Source organism: Aspergillus multicolor (genome assembly GCF_047715735.1).
Source record: "Aspergillus multicolor strain CBS 133.54 unplaced genomic scaffold BDW74scaffold_11, whole genome shotgun sequence".
In the NCBI taxonomy this organism is placed as follows: Eukaryota; Fungi; Ascomycota; class Eurotiomycetes; order Eurotiales; family Aspergillaceae; genus Aspergillus; species Aspergillus multicolor.
The window spans coordinates 892253-914180 of record NW_027395962.1 but is presented as its reverse complement, the minus strand read 5'-3'; the positions used below and the strand labels follow the sequence as shown (position 1 = coordinate 914180).

Here is a 21928-nt window from a genome sequence, read left to right as displayed (position 1 = left end):
TTCAATCCTCCTTGTACATACGACCACAGGGTGTGGAGAACAGGGCTTCCCGTCCGCTCAGCCGTACCTAAGCCACACGCCGGATTTAGATGGATGTGATCACAATATATCTTCTAACTACCGCGCGTATGTTTTTGTATTTTACAATCCCAGTTTTGACCTCTTTTAGCCTTTTTCAGAACACAAAGTAGTGATTTGCGGTGATGAGAAGTAAATATCAATTAATCCTTACACCGCTAACTGTAACTATATATCCTCGTTTAGCCCGCTGCCCACCGTACCAAAATGCTTTATCATGTTGAGTAAGTGAACACTAAGTTCTTATTCTTCCAGTCGAGTCTGTTTCGTGAACCACATAAAAAACGGTGTTTTTGTGTGACTAGGTAACGGCGGCTGGAAAGGGTCAGGGGCAATTTCGGAATGAGATCGCTGATTTTGGGGTCGAAAGACACGAAGACGGCTTCGCAGATCCCGTTCAAACGCACTCTATACGTCTTAAGGGCAACGGAAACCTCAATGCAGATGATCGAAGCTCACATAGTGCACACATATTTGCGACTGTGTCATGCTGCTCTGCGCACCATGTCAACGCTCCACAGGCCCCCTCGCGAACATCCCATTGGGGTGCACTACGAGTCCAGAGGAATAACGTTGGCCATAGCTCGTATCTCATTGGCAGAAGCTGGATTTAAATTTGCACAAACTAGGAGACTGGAGATCACTGATCCTGGAGAGTCTGTTTTTTACACTCTTCTTACTAACAGTACCTGAATTGTGATCTGTGTTAGAGCATGCCTTAAGGGCTGAGGAATGTGGTACAGACTATGTATGTAAATTCCTGGCATCATCCGGCGGGCGTGCGTGTGTGCTGAGGGCTACAGCGGATTCCCTTCTAACGGCGGCAGATGAATATTCTTACCATCGCCCTTCGCTACTTGTATGGCCTCCAAGTCAATTCCACGTAATAGGCGCATCTGAATTGAAATCCCGGCATCTCTGTTAGCTCATACAAAACCTTTCCACGATGTTAAACACGCGTCGGCCCTAGACAAGAGTGACGGGCTACAATCAACCACCGGAAATGCACTCACGTTGATAGCACATTGACCATATCTGAAGTTTGGATTGATTGATTTGTTGTAAACATTGGCCCCGCAGATACCACAAAAAAATATCCGGATAGTATGCGTGGCAAATCGATATTCCTATATCATATGAGTGACTCATCTCAGTAATTGATAATTTATTAGGTATCACAGAGTATAAATCAAAAGAGCTATCATAATAGCTGGCTCATACCGTAAGTGATTCTGACCCTTTGATTTCCATATCGTCCGCGAAGGCAAGCAAACTGCCAGCAATGTGACAATAGCTGCCTGAAAAGATTTGTTAGATTAGCGATCAATTCCGTTTGTAACATATCATTAATATGTGAAAGAGCTGTCATAGGCCTGCGGGGTTCCAACTTGTACCAAAATACATACAATTGCAAGAGACTACAGTTAATTGTGACAGCGGAGATGGAAACCTTACGGAGAAGCATACAGCCTTGCAATGACAACTTCCCTGGTAGCAAAAGGCTGGAGAGATTTCTGTGACATTCTGTTTCTCGGTTTCCATGGCTAAAACTTCAAGTTTGCCGTTGCACGTTTCTCTGTTTTTTGTTGAACTCAAGTTAATGCCAGATCAATGTTTTGCATACCTATTGTCCGACAACAGAGCTGGACGTTAGCGAGGTTGCGACTTAAAGAAGCGCAGAAATACAAGAGAATATAACGTGGTTGAGAAAAATATGACCAAGCAGTGTCTCTCAACTCAAGCTGCTGTTGAGAATCAGATTGACTATGAATCATGGAGCCTACATTGTTGGGACTTGGGAGTGCTGTGCATGGACTCCTTATGTGGGCCAAAATCCCCTTCTGCCCAATCAAACATTTCCAGAGTTCCATGTATCCGTATAGGTAACCGGTTTGGTGTAATTGATACGCCGGTTCTTGCGCGGCAAGTAGCGGGATGATTAATAAACAAAGTCTGCTCCTGTTGTAACAGCCCCAACCAGTATATACCAAGTACTGACCAACCAGCCTCTATCTCTCTAATCACGACACTTGTCGAATTATCCGATATCCGCACGCCGCCGTGGATGACTGGCTCACAGACTTGGAGGCTTCCCCCTTCGTATTGTGAGAAGAAATTACAAGTGATTAGAGAACTATCTAGAAACCGCTGGTGAGAGAATCCCAGGGCAACAGCCCTGTATACAACATAGCCCCTGGAAAGGGTTTGATCTGATACACAGTGCTATACTTTTTTATCTATAACCCAAAGGCTCTGTGACTATGATCTGCCCGCACGAACACATAAAATGGAGCCACCTCCATGACCAAGTAAATAAGTAGATGTTCGAGACAGAACCCATGGAAAGCGATACGAGGCAATAGATATTCTAAATGGAAATCAACTGTGCTTCGTGTGTAAGTTACGTGATATAATAAAGCCGCAAAGAAGTTCTTAGTCGGATACCCAACGTAGCATACCTTGGGCTTCAGTATGCCTGATCCACCAGGTGGCGTTATTGAGATGGTCGAAGTGACACGTCGCTTTCCTGAAACTTTTAATGTATGTATCTGGGGTCTGTTGGGGCAGTGAATGAGGGGTATTTATAAATGGGCTATCTGTATTGCAAACCAGGTCATGATTCCTAGTATTCGAACTATACAATATTCCCTCTTCAATATCACCATTGACTTTGAGAAAACCTTAGGCAATGTGTAAAACTCGTTGAAAATATTCCTGAGCCTACTCAAGTAAAGGGCATACTAGAGGACGTCGAGGTGTACTATACACTACAGGTTCCGGGGCCAGACACGATGGAACCTTGGTAGTCAAGTGAAGCCCACCATTCGCATCGAGATGTTAGAGCTGGATCGCCGACGAGTTTGATCCCGGCCGAGTCCAACTGCACTGAGGTTCCATGCGGCCCGTATGGCAGAATTTCTGACAATCCATCTAACTCAGACTTCACCTGGCCAGACTTGGCAAAATTAGCAATGTAGTCTTGCATTATATATGCGAGAGTCTGGTTGACTGCGCCGGTATCCACCAGAGAATAGGAAGACTGTGCCCCAGGGTTGTAGAAGGTATAAGACGTGTCTTGGGCGTGAAGTCCTGGGTAACTTGAGAAATAATATGCGTGGGCTCGGGGTCCGAAAGCAAGACCTAGCGACACCGAGTTGCAGTCGATGATGGCCTCCCCGACGGTTTTGGCTGCTCTTTGGAAATTGTTGGTGTAGCCCATAGATCCGTCAAAGATTGGGGGGTACAAAACGTTGACGATGTGGTTGATTGTGGAGTTATTGACGCCGGTAAATAGGTTTCTTAACAGAGATTCGTATTGCTGGCAGGTATGAATGGCAGGAACCAAGATCAGACCTTCATCTGAATTGTGGGAGGTGATGATCTCAATTGATCGATGGAACTCTCCTCGCGATAGGCGAAGCTTGGGATCAAAAAGGACAATGTCTCCATCAGGAGTCGGAGAATAAACGGGGGAAGCGTATGGCAAAGCTTCGCCTATTGAACGGGAATTGGTTGCGATGAGGATATCAGACGGGAGACCGCGAGCTTCGGCAAGGCTGCTGACATTCGCATGGCCCATGAATGAACGAAACGCGTTCTGATTCTCAACTGCCGATCGGTAAGGGAAATATGCTGGCGATTGCAGAATAGCCCTCTGGAAGGCTGGGTTATTGTTTCCACCCGCAGTAATATGGTGCATGATGGACCCTGATCCTGCAGACTCGCCAACGACGGTGACTTGATTTTTGTCGCCACCAAATAGATGGATATTATTCTGAACCCACTCAAGTGCCATTCGTTGATCGAATAGACCGGCATTCAGAAGGCCACCTTCTCTTTCAAATGAAGATCCAGCGAGAAAGCCAAAACCACCTAGCCTGTAATTCAGGGCCACATAAACCATGGGATTTGAGCCATCCTCATTGGCCCGGTCGACTAAGGTCTTTGCTGATCCGAAATCTGTCTTCGAGCCGGCCGTGAATCCACCACCTGTTAAGTGGTCAGCGCTAGTAGCTAATGTTCTTGACCAAGGGACAGACCATGTATCCAAACCATGACAGGCACGCGAGCACTGCTCTTAACATGGTCAAAAGCTTTCTTCGGAGCAAGAACATCCAGGAACAAGCAGTCCTCTTGCCCGCTTTGCACCATGCTCTCAAGATTGGAGTATGAAACGTTAGGAACTTTGCCGGATTCCAAGTACTCATTGATAGTGGTGGATGTCTTGATTTGCCATGTTGTTGACCCCTGGGGACATGTAATTACTTGAGGGTTAGACTGGATAGTAGACCGGTTCGCGCGAGGGGGCACTGGTGCTTTCCAACGGAGGTTATCAACCGGAGGAGAGGCGTATCTGATGTTCGAGAAAAAATAATAGGTGGTTGTTTCCTGAGGAAGCGTTAGCGGCAAAAGGCAGAATGAGCCGATGTAATACATGCATTTCCCTGGTCGATAGCTTGGTAATTTTCGTAACCAAGATCAACAATTGGTCGGCGACTTGTATGTCCAGCGACGACGGCAATGCTGAAGGCCAGGAGGCGCAACAGGCTTGGTGTCGGCAACATAGTGTCCAAGCAAAGTCTGGAAACAGCAAGAAGAAGAATTACTTTCTTGTTACCTAGCTGCGCGGATTGTAACCCATCTTTATAGCCAACTTACCCAAGGGTTCGGTAGTGAATACGCGTATTCCCCGGGGCAAAAATATGACCCACCTACTTGCTACTCCGCGTATGCACAGGCCGATACCCACAACCCTGTTACAGGGTACGTCATAAGCCAAGACCAGCTAGGTTAGAGGCAGCACAACCTACTCCGTCAAAATCGTTCATGCGACATTAGCCATAGCATACACCCCTATCTGGGTCATAGTATAACGCAGCTCGGAGCCAAAAAAAATCTGTTCGGTCATTTTTAAGCCGGCACCGTCAGTTATTCGAAGAAGTAGCAGATGCTATCTGACACCGATTTGATTTAAACAAAACGAGAATCGGCCATTAGAGTCACTCTATGCAATCATACCTAAGATAATGATTGATGGGCTATATCAAAAATTTGCCACCATCAGAGAAAACCCAAATATCTCCACGGTAGTGCAGAAGAACTGCGTAGTAACAGGGGCTGGACCCAATGGGTTTCTGCTCAGCTGAAAAAGGCCAGTGTGACTGTAACTTTTGTAGTATCTTTCTATTCTAATCTAGTTCCTTAAAAACAATTTGGAGAAAACAAGGATGATATGTAATTCGGCTGTCACTTAGAAGACCTATGTATCGGATGTCGTGGTCTATTTCACGGTCCACAACAATGTAAGTTGAGACAGCCCACACAAGAACATTTGTATCTCGAAATAGCCGACTTGTATCATCGATTGGGAGAAATATAGTTGATTTCCGATACTCAAGTCAAGTGGCGTATCCACCAATTCTCCTTCCGCTTATACGATTCATATATGGTCTTCTCGCCAACCCACCCATGACCCTCGCCCTCGAATTCTACTACACCCGCGACACGCCCATGCGCATGCATAGCGCTAGCCATCATCCTCGCCTGTGCCACAGGAACCACCATGTCCGAGGTTCCCTGCAACAAGAGCAACGGAGCCTTCATCTTATCGGCATAATGGCACGGACTGCGATTCGTGAGCTCCTGCTCCCGATCTTCTTTTGCGGTCTTGCTCAGCAATATTCGGTCCACGTCATGACTCTCGAACTTGTATGAATCGGCTTGCAGTGCCCTCACATCGCTGATACCGTAGGAGCTGACTCCCGCCGCCCAGACATCAGGGTACATGTGGAGAGCCTGCAGGGTGAGGTATCCACCCGCGCTTTGACCGTAGATACCCACGCGGGCTTTATCCATTAGCCCTTCGTTGGCTAGAAACTCAACCGCGCTCACTGCATCGCCTGTGTCAATTAGGCCCCAATACCCGGAGAGACGTTCTCGGTAATCCCGCCCGAACCCGGTAGATCCAGTATAGTTGAGGGCACAGACGGCAAACCCGCGCGTGGTCCAGTATTGGATCTCCAGGTTCAGGGCAGGAGTGACGCATCCGTTGGGTCCGCCATGGACGTTCATGAGGAGAGGGGGAAGAATTCCGTCGCACTCAAATTCAGGGTTGCAAGGGGGAAAGTAGAACATGTGAACGTTTCCGTCACACACTGGACCATATTTCTGAGGAGCGGTGTATTGTTTCGCGGAGGAGACGTATTCAGGAGCCAAATCAAATGATGCAGTTGACGTGAGGACGGTTGTCTTTGCTTCAAATGAAGGATTGAGTGATACCAAAGCTAGTTCCTGGGGAGAAGTCCTCGAAGCACCGACGACAACAAAGGAGCTGGACGAAGCTCGGAAAATTGCATTGGCGCGAACTCCAATGTCAACGTATGGAAGTCCTAGACTTCGGACGGATGAAGTGGGAATGTCGATGAGAATAATCTCACTGGTGGCATGAGTGATAGCCGTTGCCACCAGGGTCTTTTCATCAAGTGAGAAATACGTGGAACTGTGGGAGTCAGTTTGCTAGATCATATATCGACTGACAGGAGATTTACCTTCCCAACTCCCACTCAGCAGCGGCAAAGTCTGAGTTTTCCAGCCCCTTGAAAGATAGAGAGCGCACAGAAGCATCGTGCAAGTTGTATGAATGCAACTGCAAATATCCCGTCCGATCGCTTGCAAAGTACAGGGCGTCATCCAAACCCCATCTCGGCTGAGCAATGCTCTCCTCCTGATATTTTCCAGCCACCTTGGTCACATTCTCCAGGGATCCACCCGCCCACTCAGCGACGTAAAGCACGGTGCCTGTCCATGGCATGTCAGGATGGGTCCATTGAATCCATGAGACATATTTGCCCGACGGGTCGAATTTAGGATGCGAGTAAAAATCATCGCCTTGAGCAATTGTGACCTCGGTGTCGGAGATAATATCAATCGCCACCAACGTGTTGTGGACGTGAGTTGCCTGTGTCTGAGGTGTCGCCTCCCGGTGATCTTCTTTAATAGCAAGGATCCATTGGGTATGGACAGGGTGATTACAGAAGTCAGCATACCGAATGCCCTCGACTGCTGAATGAACAAGAGTAACCTGGCTCGACGCCGGATCCAACAGATGAATGCTGCATGTCTTTTCATCCGCGAAGAGGACTTTCCCGTCCGGTCGCATTAAGATGGAGCCACCACCGAGCTCCTGCACCGTTGCATGTGCACTGTACTCTTTCGGCAAAACGTCTCGGCTTTGTCCATTCAGGTGTTGGATGATGGCAAAGCGTCCACCTTCGGTAGGATGACATTCAACTGAGTAAATAGCACCAATTGACTCCTGCATAGGTTAGCAATGCACCATGTAGACTGGTGTAAACGAGAAACATACATCGACGACTACTTCATGAAGTGATATGCTGTCGGTTGACAGCCGCTCCGCGGTAAGCGGGCTTTTCCATGTACCATATGGAGCATGAGATGGAGACATTTTCACGGTTTTAATAGTCAATACGTGACAATTACATACCAAAAGGGGGGCGAACAATTGACACAAAGTGTTGCTTTTTAAGATAACTGGAAGAATTTCTTCTGACTCACCATTTACTAAACACGTAATCGGTATTTAACTGGGGATAAACTTACATAATAATATTTATGCTAACTGTTTATGCCAGCATAAATCTACATAACACAAACGCTCAGCGAGGCGCAGCGGCTTCAGTAAATGGAGTCTGCGCCTGAATGGACGAGCATAGTGGTCAAATGAGAGATCACCGCCTACGAAATGGTCCCACATAGGTATGGCAAAGCTGAAAGTGCGGAGCTATTGCACCCAAACGCTACGCTTAATATCATCCCTTGCTATCTGAACCAATGTTCATCACGAAGTGTAAGCACTATGTTCCCTGATCCGACTTCCCCAACGAAAGAACAGCATGGCAGGGGTGCAAAGGCTACGGCTAGGAAGCCCAGTAAGCTCGACGCCTAGCTATAGCCGAGGTTATGGTACACTGGGGACAATTAGAAACGACGTGGTACCCCGAAGGCGATGGAAATAACTGGATGCACGTACTAGCCAGCGTGAAAAGAGGAAAAGAGCCACCGATACCGTATCGGAGCAGGCCGTTTGCAACCAAAGCGGACGCTCCAAACTTGGCACCGTAGACTCGCGTCAGATAGAGGGCAGTTGAAACCTATGAAAAAAACATCGATGGCAAGATAAGCGATCGGAGAAGGGGGAAAATGCAGAAAACGGAGATCTAAGGCTATGTACGAAGATCATAATGTTAGAGCAGCCAAAGACCCCGACAGCGACGATACTACTCATCCAGTGGACATGACGGGTTGATGTCCATGCGAACCAGAACAAAGCGGCAGGCATAAGCGGGCTTGCCAACATAGCTGCCCATAGGACTAGTTCCGGCGGTGGGTGATTGAGGCCTTCGGGGTGAATTCGTCGATATCGGGCCCTAGTATAGTGGTCTATCACGAGGAGACCGAGGCAGCCGAAGGCGCACCCCAGGGCCAGCGAGATAAAAACCAGCCCACATTGACCTGGAGTAAAGTCATAGACACTGGTGAAAATGAGGGGGATACAGGCCAGGAAGCAAAATAGAACAGAGAAGTTGAGCGACGAGTACAGGGAGCACAACGCCACAATAGGCTCGGTCAAGAGCATATAGATCGGCCGCGCCAGGGTCACGGTAAGCATCATCCGAACGCCGGCCAGACCTCCCGGTATGGGGCTAGGAGGGACGGGTAGCCCCAGTTTGACGGCGCGACGACTGATAATTGGGCGTGCGTAAGACTCCTGCGCGCCCATGCTAAAGGCCCAGCAGCCAGCTCCAAGAAACAGCGTCGTCCATTGCGACCAGTGCCAGGTTGTGTACTGTGCCACCCAGCCGCCGACCAGCAATCCAAAGGCCCCGCACGGTCAGGGGATCCATAAAGACAGTGAATGGAATTATCACACCAAATTCCTCTTGGATGCAATCCGCCATAATCAATGCTAGCAGGGAGTCCACTCCGAGCTTTACAAGGTTATCATTATTGGTAAGCTCCGTCGTTAAGACGCTGATCTCATCGGCGGCAAGTACTCGCACCCAGGCTGCGGTGTCACCCTGGGCATTCTCTTGGGCGCGGGTAACGTTGCCCTGTGAACTAGGAGCAATGAAATGTTTTTCAAGAGACTTTATTTACAAGACATAACTATTTAATTAGGGACTTAAAGTCTTGGCCTGGGATTCTGGAGTGCTTGACTGGGCAGCTTGTGGCTAAGGCTTTGGGAGGAGGCGATTAAAGATATTGCGCCGCAGAGTATTAAACACCACGCCCTTATACATGCCTATAATCTCTCTGTCCGAATCCAAAATGTATAAATCGCCTAAGTATGAGTTTCCATCCTTAAACATCTTAACGTACATGGGGTACGTGTTTAACAAGGAGAGAGGCGTAAGAAGGCGCATGCATCCCCAGCCATGGTTAATAAAAACCTGGCTCTTATTGCCCAGGGTGTTATTTCGGCTTAGACTAAACCCGGTGATCTGGCCCAGACTCTTAATCCAATATAGCAAACAGCCACCCCAGTAATCTGCCTTTCCAGTGGCAGTGTTAAATCGGATCCGGGCGGTGCACTCGAGCCCTTCGGAGTGCATGATTAGCTCGCGGAGGCCATAGAAGGCCGTATTATACTTAATAATAAACCCAAAGAGTTTATAGAATAGACCAGGGCAGAGCAACTGCACCTCCCCAACACAACCACTGTCTAAATTGCCTCCGTCATGCAACGCTCGCTGAAGTTCTTTAAGTCAAGACGCCACCAGAAATCCACGCCATTTCCATTCCGTCTTCCACTTAGTCTTGGGAGTAAAATAACCGGTGCATTTTACATGCTGCTTTATGAACCGCTGGCCATCGCCTGTGTCGGTTAGGAAGCCCGAAAGTGTGAAGCATGCGGTACAGGATGACCATCACGCCGTTGCCTTCAGCTTAATCCATTGCCTTCAGCTTTCGTTAAGGAGGAGCGCCTTGTCAATAACCATATTAGCCACGCTGACACCCAGCGCGGCAGAGTCTGGTAAGGGCGATTTATCCAGCAGTCACTAAAAGAGGGTCAACGCCATATTAGCATACACCAACAACAGACACAGCGGCCTGCTATTAATGCAATGCCCATAAAGCACCGCTATCAGCGTGGGATACTTAACATCTAATCATGCAATAATTATGGATGTATCTTTACCGTGGCTTTCTTCAACAATTCTCTGCACAGCTACTATAAAGGGAGCCCCAGGAGGAGTTCTACTCTTCTTTATTAAAACTAGGGCAGTGGCCGGTGGGTTACCTTTACTTAGACACCAGTTATTTCTATATGGGATCTAATATCTTTTTAAATCTCACTGGTATGCCGGTAGTGGCAGTACACGCCAGCCTCCACCAAAGCCACGGTGAAATTTGGCCCAGTTAACCAACACGCCAGACTTGTACAGCATTGCTAAAGCTAAGATAAAAGTATTCCAGTCATTTTCATCGCAGCGCAACACTGGAAGCACCCGAACACTAGTGCCCATGGTGTTTTACAGCATGCTGGCACATATTAGGTGCGGTCCCACCTTAATCCATACATTTTTATGCTTAACACTTTGCAATACAGCCGAGAAAGCAACGGTTGCGCGACAGTGTCAAGACCAGAGGTTGCGAGGTCAGCGGCACCCAGATCGGATAGAGATTGAATTGTTTGCCCCAGTAGCAGTGAAAGGATTAGAATCTTAGGTTCCTGGAACACAACAGCACGGCAGCTCTGCCGGAAAGCAGAGAGCAGGGGCTCAACTTAGGCAGAGTAAAAGGCAAAGGGGACTTCCAGTCTCATGGTCTTAATAGACTGCTTCTTAAACCACTGCGCGAGATTATTAACCTCTGCAGTTGGACCGGCGACAACAGTATTATAAGGCCTGTTAACACAGGCGACCTCTAGGTGGTTATGAGCAGAGGACAGCGGTCCAGCCACCTGCAGTGCTGTAGTTACCTGTTCGGGTGACGTCTTTATTACTAACATGGTATAAGTCCCGGCTGTATAATTCTCTTGCAACAGCATTGCGCGTGTGCCAACCAGATAGATTATGTCGGCATCAGAAAGCATTCCGGACGCATTCATTGCTATATATTCGCCGAGACTGTGGCCAACAACAAGTTCTGGTACCAGGCCAAGCGCCAACAAGTACTTGGCCAATGCCATCTACAAACATGTCTGTGCAAGTTATATTTAAATTAGTGCAAGGTCATCCCACAGCGTATTGCCGCCGCCATCAAGAAAAGGTATTACTAATAGGAAACCGTGAACCTGTACAAGGCACTCCAGACGCTGCATAATGGCTCAAAAGGGCGGTATCTTAAGCATTTCTTAGCCCATGCCTGGTACTGGCAGCCCTGACCGGTAAAGCATAAGTTAATTAGGGGCACAGTGGGGCTGTTGGATCTAGTGTCTTTCCTATCCTTAATAGCGCGGAGCGCATCTTGTATATCCACGAGAGAGCTTCCCGTAACTATTACACGGAAGGGGTGATGCATGCGCCGCGCCGTTGTTATATAGGAGGGTAAGCTAATCAAGATATTAACTATGGTGTTAAGGTGCTCCCGTAATACACGGATGTTACGCTGTAGTGCGGTTATAGTTCGAGCTAATATCGCAATAAGGTGCACAGGTCGTGGCTCTGCGCTTTATTCTTTATTAAATACAGGTGCATCCTCAAGAAGACCTAATAAGTTGCCACCGGCAGCACTAAAATTATTAATAAATGCCCGCCGACCGTGCGGCTTATTAAGGAGAAACAAACGAGGCCAGGAAGTCTCCCGCTGTGCAATATACACATTACGGCTGGCAAGATTCATGGGTAAATTACGGTTAATGCGTGTTTTAATGCCGACATGGGGTGGTATTAGCCCATGGTTCATCATAAGTAATACCTTAATTAATGAAGCAACGCCCGAAGCAGACCTGGCGTGGCTAATGTTCCCTTTTACGGAGCTAAGGTATAACGGGCTGGACCTTGTTAATCCACTAGGGGCGAAGACACTTAGCACTATGTCTATTTTACAGGCATCGCCGGCCTGTGTACCTGTTCCGTGCATTTTAACATAGCTAACATCTTCATAATCAACTCCGGCCCCCGCCAGCACCCTGCCAAAGATGGCTTGCTAAGCGCCCGAGTATGGTTAAGTTATTAACACCGCTTCCGCAGAGTGGTTCGTGTACGCGCCAAGGATGGTGCCAAAAACAGGGTCACCATCATGCAGGGCGTTATCTAGCCGCTTTAGCACTAGAGTTAATACACTTTTTAAGCGGCAATATCCATCCGCGCCGTTATTAAAGGTACAGCAATTACTCGTTCGCGACAGAAAATGCGCTCTATCCAACCCTAACCAGTTATTAGGGTTAATTAACACATCCGTACCCCCCGCCAGCGCAGTATTACAGTCTCCTTGCCACAGGTAATTACACGCCATATACAGGGCCGCCAGGCTAGATAAGCAGGCTGTGTTAATGTCCAGGCTAGGTCCGCTGAAGCGCCACTGGTAGTTAATGCGAGCAGGCAGAAATACGCGACTTCCGCCAGGAATAAAATAAGTATTAATATCCTGCCTGTTATTACATTCATGGTAATCGTCACTAGCAGTCCTATAAAAAACACTAATGTGGTCATGTTATGTTAAAGGCAACGAATCCGGCACCAGGCCGGCCATCTTTATTACCTTGTAAGCAGTTATTAGGGCTAATTATTGTGCCGGATTAGCCTGCTTGGCCTCACACGGTGACAGGCCAAAGAATTTCGCGTTAAATAATTCCGGAAACCTCAGAAAGCAGCCATGTCTTACCCTACTTGTGTTTTTTTGCCTGCCTGTCTTGTCATAGTATAGCCATGGGTTAAACCTATCGCACGGGATCTCACGATGCACGTCATGTCTAGCCAGCAGCAGTTCCCAGAACTCCTTATTGCTTTCGGCCTGAGGGTACTAACCTAAGAAGCCAATAATTACAATCTTTAATTAAGTATACTTTAACAAAGGAGGTGTCTTTTGACCCCCCTCCCCGGCGGCTGTGTCTAAAGCGCGGAAACCTGGCGTGTTACCAAATATGTGGGCACTGCTGCCCGCGCCAAAGGGAAGGACTATTGTCTCGTTATACAAAGCAAGCACATTTATTACATGTTCTGCGATTTATTACCAGTGCATTGGCCGTGTTAAGATCTCACTAACAGCGACGTACAGTAGGTCTGCGGCGGTAGCGGCTGTTATGGCAAATGCGAGATCTAGGATAATTTGCCCATCTGCACTTAACAGGACACTTAGGCAAACAGGGCGGGTGCAAAACAAGCTCTTAAAGCTATTCACGGGGTCTATGGCTTTATCCAGCGTGTATAGGTGCGGTGCGTGGAATAAACCCCGAATTAGCACGGGGGCTAAATAAATATAATAGTTGCCGACGCGGAAACAGTCCAGCTGCTCCGGTGGCCCAGAGATTGTGATATTTTTATGGCCGACAGCGCTAAGGTACAGGCTCTTCGCGGCTGGCAGACCCTTGGACTGGCTATATGCGCGGAGCAAGGGAACAATGCTATCCTGGTTAACATTTGCAACAACCGCTAAGCATGAGGCTGCCATGGCCGCACTCAGAGTGACGGCGGTTGTTCTGGTCTGGACTAAAAGGCCAATCCGGAATGTTAGGGCCACCATGTCTGGAGCCAGGTTGACCAATTCCGCGATGCTCGCACTGCAGCTAACAGCTGTGGCTGCCAGAAGGCCAATGCAGCGTCCAATAATTACTGAGCGTGAGGCTTGGGGGTACTTAACCCAGTATCGACAAGGTATCTGGAATCAGAAGTCAACAATACAGCCGCACTTGGTAGTGGTGGCAACAAGGGAGTTGTGGTTTCTTACAATATAAAAGCAGTAATTTGGCCAAGACAGACAAGGGCGCTGTCCAGTGCATAGCTGGCAGCCGGGGAGGTCTTCTTGGCATCTAGCATCTCCTTAAGGGATGCCAACTTAACCACTGCTGGCCTTACAGGGCTGGGGACGCGAACGATCTCCCGGGCCAGGGCTCGGTGTCCGTCGGCCAGCAGTATAGCCAGCAGCGGGCTATCTTTACGCAGGAGAAGCCTTCGAATTGCATCTTGATAAGGGACAGTCTGATCGCCAAACAGAATCAATTGCTCCGGTGGTAGCAGAATGATCAGCAGTTAGGGCTTGGCTCGTTGGAGTCTGACTTGATGGCTCGGCAATGTATGCGCGGTTGCCAAAGACTACGAATGCGGAGCGCTCTGTATCACGACTTAACTTATACGGATCCGGTCCTTCCATCAAAGGGCGCGTAGTTTGAGAAGAGCCCGTCTCGGATCTTGTCAAACTGGGCGGGGGACTCAACGTCGGCGTGAATCTGCGGGTAGAACATCAACTGTGAGATACTTCCTAGTCCAGGAGAGCGTGGTTAATACATACCATTATCCAGTAAACAATACCGTACTTGGCCAGCAGGCCGCCCACGTGTAGGGCATGCATGTTAATCATATAATTAATATACTCCTGGGCCGAAACTGCGGGATTCCTGAAGCCCAGGATGTTAAGGCAGAGGTATCTTTCGCCGGGTTTTATGTTAGTGGGTGTGCAGATAGCCAGGCGCTGGGTAAACAGTGCAGGTGGGTATTAAGTCAGGATAAATAAATAGCTGTTAAAGCTATACTAGGTCAGACAAGAGACAGAATATTAATATAGCTTAAGACGCGGTCAAACAGGGTCTTCGGGTCTATGGTTGTAAACTTGGCGCCAAATCCAAGCTCTGACTGGGATTAATAATATTTAACATGGGGTTATTAAGAGGCGGCGCCCTAGCTACCCTACCTAGGTAAAATTAAGACAAAACACTACCAGCTTGCTTTAATTTGCTCCTACCAAGACAGACATGGCCAATTAACCAGCCTCCAAAGCTAATCTAACTGTCCTGGATTTCATCCCCCGCGGCTATAAGGCCTTGTCACATTGCAACACCACTTTATTTATGGGTATATATTATCTTAACTGCTTCTTACAGTCCTGCGTGCTGGCCAAGGGACCGGCTGTTAGCGGCTTCCTGCGCTCTCTGGGCGCGCAGCCTATTATGCGCCCTCCCAGGGCTACAGACTCGCCAGGAGTGCTCCTACTACTACTACTACTACTACTACTACTACTACTACTACTACTACTACTACTACTATTAGATTATCACCGCGTGCTGCTTGCCATGCTCTACACAACGGCAGCCAAGCATATCTGGTTCGCGACATGCGTGACTAAAGAGGCCTGGACGGTCCCCGGCGCCCTCGCAATTAGCATATATAACATCATCTACAACACCCTTAACAGCATCCTGTTCCTGTACGCGGCGACCTCGGCCATGCTCCCCGCGGGTAAGACCCTCGCCAACCCCTACCTGCAGGGCGGGGCTGCCCTCTTTATTCTCGGAATTGGCGCGGAGTGGCAGTGTGAGCTGCAGCGCCGCCGCTTTAAAGCGGACCCCGCCAACAAGGGCAAGCTGTTCACGCAGGGGCTGTTTGCGCTCGTGCGCCATCCGAACTATACTGGTTACACGGTCTGGCGTGGGGGGCTGGGCCTGGTGACCGGTGGGCCGCTGGCGGGCATGCTGATTGCGGCCTTCTTCGCGTGGGATTTCTGTCACCGGGCAATCCCTGCGTTGGATGAATATTGTTCAAAGCGGGTATGTCTTAGTATACCATTGGTCCGTGGCTTGGGACTAACAAGAAACATAGTATAATGAGATATGGGTGCAGTATAAAAGGAAGACGCGTAATTAGCTAATTCCTGGGGTGTTATAGGCCCGATGTGACTGTTTTATTTAAAGGGAACTTTGGAAGTGCTTGGACCCTTTTAATCCATGGTGGTGGCGCTAATATTAGGCAGTTTGCGGGGAGCTTGCGGTAATTAAATATAATTGTGACTATAGACTAAGTTATTTATGGTGGTAGAGGCTATACCTACCATTATACGCATAAAAGCCTTGCAGCCCCGGAGGCTAAGCCGCATGCAAGTCACCCAGAGTACCGTATTCGCCCAAAGTGAAATATAGATTGGCCAGCAAGCAAAGCTTGTAATGCAAAAGTATACCCAAGGCTGTTGAAAAGCAGGGGAACAGATTATACCTATTTTACCTGTCTTACCCTGTCTGGTCTCCGGAGAGAGATGGGCTGATCGCACCCTGGTTTTATTAATAATGCCTTGGTTATAGCTCACTTTTATTTATCTAGCTCGGAGGGCACCCTGGGTAAGGTGCATATTTACAAGCTCACCATAAACACGCTGCGGGAATGTAGATAGATTCATGACTTGGCCGGCCACAAGGGCTAGTAAATCTAGAGAATCCAAGATATTTCTAATTATTCTCCAGCTTCTATGCTGCATCCTGCCTGCCGTGGGTGCCGCAAAGGTTCACCAGACCCTGCGCCTTACCTGGGACCAGGGAGCACTAAATAGGCAGCCTCGCGATCTTATCTACACCAACGGCCAGTTTCCTGGTCTAGCCCCGATCTTTAATGAAGACGATGATATTAAGATCACCGTCTTTAATAATATATCCTGAAATACCACCATTTACTGGCACGGCTTAGTATATGTTCTTCTCAAGCTGTCCCTGTTCTGCTTCCACACTCACCCCCATACCCTAACTCACAGTCAGCCCGGCACGCTATGGTCGGACGGAGTTATTGGGCTCACCCAGCGACCAATCTAACTGGGCGAGTCTTTTGTTTATTGTTTCAAGGCAACGCCCGCCGGGACTCACTGGTGGCACTCGCATGAGCGCATGTTACTTGTGGACAGGCTCTACGGCGCCATCTTTATCAAACCGAAGGGTGATTACACGAGCCTCTGGGCGCAGATCAGCCCTGATCCGGTCGATATCGGTGCCATGGCCAAAGCTGCCGCGGACTCCGAGCTAGTCGTCGTGTCGGATTGGTCGCAGTATCCCTCGGAGGAGTACTGAAAGACCAACCAGGAGTCAGGGTTATTGGAATTGTGAGTCCTGCCCTCATTCAGCTGCGTCGACAGCATCCTGGTCAACGCGGTCGGGGCTGTCTACTGCCCGCCCATGGATTACCTCGACAACCAGACGGAGCCAAACATGCGTCGGACGGCTTTTGGACCTCACGACCATGTCACCGACAAGGGATGCCTCCCTTTCCTTGTTCCGATCAAAGGCGGCCCATGGAACTACACGTACCACCCGGAGAAGATCCCACCGCGCCTCCAGGAAGGATGCGTGCCCTTTACCAGACAGAACGCCACCATCGAGGTCGATCCCGCCAACGGCTGGGTAAGCCTCAACTTTGTCGCAGCGGCGACGACCGTGCAGTTTGTTGTCTCTCTCAACGAGCACGAGCTGTGGCTGTACAAGATGAACAGCCACTACGTCCAGCCCCGCCTGTTTATAGCGGCTGTCATGTCCGCCGGCGAGACCTTCTCCGTGCTTGTAAAGCTTGATAAACCCCCCGGCACCTATACGCTCCGCATCCTAAACTCGGGGGGCACGCAGGTAATCTCCGCCTTCACCAACGTGGTTTACAAGGGGTCTGGATCCAGAACTACGTCCGCTGCAGTATTAGCTTCCTCCCCTTGGCTCTCCTACGGCGGCCTCCCTCTCTTAGAAGAGGTCCATAACCGCATGTTTGCACCCTGGGAAGGCGACAATGTAATAGCCCCCTGGTCGCTAACAGCCCCCTACGCCGGCCCCGCAGACGAGGAGTACCTGCTGGTGATGGGCTGGCTTTAATCAGCCTATAACTACACCATGCGCGCACAGCACCTCTACCCGCCAGACTTCCAGGCCGCGTCCCCACTGCTCTTCATTCCAAACGCAGTGCTAGGCACGGAGGACGAGAATCTGGTAATCCACACGCGCAACGGGTCATGGGTGGACCTGATCCTCAAGGTCTCCACACTCCCGGGCGACAAAGCAGCGTTCATGTACTTCATGCACAAGCACGGCAGCCGCACCTGGCGCATCAAACAGGGCCCGGGCCGCTGGAACTACAGCAGCGTCACCGCCGCCCGCATAAAGCGCCCGGATTCCTTTAACCTTGTGAACCCCGGGTACCGCGACACATGGCTAACCTAATTCTCGCAGGGCGGCGGCTACTGGAGTGTTCTGCGTTATCGGGTTGATAACCCGGGCCCGTGGCTGTTTCACTGCCATTTCAAGCTGCACGTCATGGGCGGCATGGCCCTGGCAATTCTGGACGGGGTCAATGCCTGGCCGGAGGTGCCGCCGGAGTATTAGCTTAGGGCTGGGGGGCACCGCGCTGCGGAGCGTGTGGATGTTGGGGATGGACAAAAAGATCAGCTTTAGTTTTGGCTAAGATAGGTTAGAGGGTGGATGGGGGGAGCTCTGGACATGTTACTTAGGCGTAGGGTATGATTAGGGTTAGTTATATGGAGACATAAGTTATTCTAGCCTAAAAAAAACCAAGCAGGGAGGTTCCATAGGCACAGAAGATGTATAATATTTTTACTACCCATGTTGCATTGTAGTTATAAGTGTTCCACTGTCCAATTGGCCTTAGCGTGTCATGTTAGTGCATTTTACATAGGTATACTTAGGCAAAGCAACCCTGTCACTATACTTATATTAGGGATTGCTCACCGTCGGATCCAGGGTGGTGAGATACCCGAGCCCTTTCCTCGAAACCGAGCAAGGTTTAAGTGATATAATCAAGTATGCTTTCAGTGATATAATTAAGATATACGCTTTAAAGTAAGCCCATTTAAGTAAACTTGCAAAAATATCCGACCATGTTAAACTCTTCCAGGATGCTCTCTACCGCAAGACTAATTTATTAAATATTAGCCTTAACACTTTCTTTGCGGCCCTAAACCTCGACCCCCTGGCTGCACTGCCCATTCTATCTTAAGCAAAAGAGATCACCGGGGTCGCGTTCCAGGCCTCTCTCTTCCGTGACTGCGCATGCCTGCGTGATCTTTACACACGCCTCCGGCTACTAACTGCTTCCCCTTCCTCTACCCCTCCCTGTATGTCCTCGCACCTGAGTTTCCCGAGTCGCAACTTATTAAATAAGCAGATATCCCCATCCGAGAGGCCGCTATTGAAAGCGACCGGCTGGTGGCGAGCTTCGCCGCTGGCGCTGGTACAGATGACTTCTAGACCACGGTATATCCCAATTAACAGCGCCTGACCATACGCTACATCACCAAGGCGTTAACGCAGCTAAGATGCCCGCTCGAGTCTATTCCAGCAGGGGGCAACGTAGTCCCTCCCACCAACATCTAACCCCAGTACCACTAGCTCCTGGACGCCCTCTTCACCATCCTAGTTAACAACGGCTTACTCAAACAACGCAACAACAGCACCAAAAACCCCCAGTTCCTCCGCACCGCAGCCCTCCTGCCCAGGAGCCCAGCTGCAACTCTCCACGAGCGCATCCTCCACAACCACCCGCGGCACGCCAATACCCGAAGACTCCTGCATCTCACGGTTCCCATGCTAGCCAACTGCCTGCGCGGAACAGCTAACCCCATCCGCCTGCTCTTTAGCACCTCCGCAGGCCGCGACCTGCTGCAGGACTTCTACGCGAACACACCCATCTTTATTACCGCCTCCCACCAGCTTGCCGAGCTCTTCCAGCGCGTCTTTTCACCGCTCCAGAACCACACACATAACCCTAGCCAGCCCTTCAAAATCCTCAAGGTTAGCGCCGGGTTTGGCGGGATAACAGGCTTTATCCTAAACGCGCTGGTGGCCGCGCGTATCCCCTTCTAGTACACCTTTACCAATGTCTTGGCCTCGTTCTTCAAGGCCGCACGCGCGCGATACCAAGGCGCCAATCTTAACCAGCCCATGCTCTTTAAAGTACTAGACATTAAGACACCCGCCGGCGCCCTAGCACATCTACACGGCTCCTTTCACGCCGTCCTCTTAATAAACTGCCTGCACGCGACGCGCGACCTGGCTGTCTCGGCGCGGAACGCGCGCCGCCTTCTCCGGCCCGATGTGCAGGGCGCGTTTCTGGCACTAATTAAGTTTATAAAGCGGCTGGGATGGCTAGATTTGGTGTTTAGGCTATTAAATGGGTAGTGGCAGTTTAGGGACGGGCGGCGGCATTGTCTGGCGAACAAGGAGGTTTGGAGGAAGAGTTTACTGGCGGCGGGGTTTAATTAGGTTACTTTTACGCAGGGGCGTGTTGGCAGGAGGAAGCCAAATCCTTAGGTTATTATTACATGGAACAAGAAGTAGGTGTTAATAAAGGTAAAGGCTATGTTGTTTTTATATTAATAGGGTAGCTGGTTAAGAAAACTGGTCCCCTTACTATACTAATATTCTCTCAGGACTTTAGCAAGATTATATAGTGGTTCTTACTATCTTTATGTCTTTAGTACTTTAATTCTCCGGTTAGCTATTATATCATATTCTTCTAGCTCTCGTGCCATAACGTCAAGCACAACCCTAATACCTTGCAGGAAACCATCTTAGCAGTTAGTGTTAACAAATACTGTTTAATACTGCGGCAGAAGTTGTTAAGAATAATGAGGTACCTAAAAAATAGCAGGTGGCCTTGCCATTAATTAATGCCTTTTATCATCCCTCTTATTCTTCTCCTAGCTTTAGTTGCTGAAGGTTATATCAGGTTAATATAGACAAGCCACCCACCCGCACCATACTAACAACATGCCATTGGGAGTGACTCACTGGCCTGAGGTGGTTTCTGCTTGGTCAACTCTATGGTACTTGGATGGTATGGTCTGGTAGGTCTGGCTATCACTAAATAGCCTAGCCTATCTTTATTCAAAGAGTGCCCTGGCTTCCTACCTTGTAATTTCCTGCGTATCGCAGCCTGGAATACGCATTACCCACCTTCCAGGATAATATATTACGCGAATCATGATACTAAATCTGCCTGGCTTCCAGGGCTTTGGCAGCTGGTATCTAAGTCTTAAACTTATTTATATTTATTGCTATTCAAGACCAGAAGCTAGGTGCATAAGTTTAATATTACAAGCAAATAGGCGTCATGGCTTTCTCCGCCGGTGTTTTAAATCTAATTAATATTCTACCTGCCAAGAGTACTAGGGCTTATGATCCATGTACCTAGGCACTTCGCAGGCATTATTAATCCCATTGGGATTAGGCGTGCAGGCCAAGCACTAAATACTTTATTAACTTGCAGCCGGTCAGGATAAAGGCACATAGCTTGGCGCCTGGCTACAAGCTATATAAATAGGCGCAGCCAAGGACTATAACATAGTGCTTGCTTACTTTTAAACCTAACTATAATAAAACACTCTCAAGCTCTATACTAACAGGCGGTCACAGTCTTAAGTACTTACACCTTAATCCTTTAATTCTCCGTTCTAATCACTGTCGCCCTAAAAGAAACAATCAGCTGGCACGCCATAATAAAACAAGATTATTAAAGATAGTTCTTATTAGTTACCCGGTAGACATGTCCCATAACAAGCAATAGGCACGACGGATGGAGGTTTAAATACCGCACGCTAACATAAGAGGTGCACTTATATACAGTGGCTAAGGTAAAGTTATAGCTACACCCCAGATTATGGCTATGGTTACTCTTAGAAGAGCAACAAAAAAAATAAGCTTGTTATCACAGCTAATTATAATCAACTACTTAACATATTAATAAAGATAGCGCATCTAACACGCGGTGGAAATTTAGAGACTAGTTCCAGCGCGAAGGATAAACAGCGCCTTGGCTAACGTAATTCCCGGGCGTTCCGTCCAACCCGACTGTTCCGTCCAACCCCAACAAACTCGACGCGTATATAATTATTAACTTTAAACATTAACCATGGCACC

At 48.9% G+C, this 21928-nt stretch overlaps 5 protein-coding genes across 5 annotated transcripts; 1 reads left to right on the top strand and 4 right to left on the bottom strand.

Moving 5' to 3' along the window:
- Positions 1–875: 875 nt before the first annotated feature.
- Positions 876–1620, bottom strand: BDW74DRAFT_167823 (GFA family protein; the record flags this gene model as incomplete). Its single annotated transcript, XM_073726743.1, has 4 exons — positions 876–974; positions 1092–1205; positions 1300–1376; positions 1485–1620. The coding sequence occupies 4 exons, from the start codon at positions 1618–1620 to the stop codon at positions 876–878; spliced, it is 426 nt and encodes a 141-aa protein (XP_073584397.1).
- A 1219-nt stretch (positions 1621–2839) lies between these two features.
- Positions 2840–4643, bottom strand: BDW74DRAFT_185175 (uncharacterized protein; the record flags this gene model as incomplete). The annotated part of the gene is made up of 3 exons (XM_073730989.1): positions 2840–4068; positions 4119–4467; positions 4563–4643. 3 exons carry the CDS (start codon positions 4641–4643, stop codon positions 2840–2842), a joined length of 1659 nt encoding a protein of 552 aa, XP_073584396.1.
- Positions 4644–5235: 592 nt separating this feature from the next.
- BDW74DRAFT_185173 (S9 family peptidase) lies at positions 5236–7601 on the bottom strand. Its single transcript, XM_073730988.1, has 3 exons — positions 7445–7601; positions 6627–7393; positions 5236–6577 (listed from the first exon to the last, which is right to left on the bottom strand). Exons 1-3 carry the CDS (start codon positions 7541–7543, stop codon positions 5473–5475), a joined length of 1971 nt encoding a protein of 656 aa, XP_073584395.1. The 5' UTR covers positions 7544–7601; the 3' UTR covers positions 5236–5472.
- A 4666-nt stretch (positions 7602–12267) lies between these two features.
- On the bottom strand, positions 12268–12795 carry BDW74DRAFT_167820 (thiolase-like protein; the record flags this gene model as incomplete). The annotated part of the gene is made up of 2 exons (XM_073726742.1): positions 12268–12742; positions 12773–12795. 2 exons carry the CDS (start codon positions 12793–12795, stop codon positions 12268–12270), a joined length of 498 nt encoding a protein of 165 aa, XP_073584394.1.
- Positions 12796–15328: 2533 nt separating this feature from the next.
- On the top strand, positions 15329–19873 carry BDW74DRAFT_178036 (Cupredoxin; the record flags this gene model as incomplete). Its single annotated transcript, XM_073729085.1, has 6 exons — positions 15329–15802; positions 16841–17076; positions 17137–17851; positions 17900–18178; positions 18224–18358; positions 19400–19873. The coding sequence occupies 6 exons, from the start codon at positions 15329–15331 to the stop codon at positions 19871–19873; spliced, it is 2313 nt and encodes a 770-aa protein (XP_073584393.1).
- Between the last annotated feature and the right edge of the window lie 2055 nt (positions 19874–21928).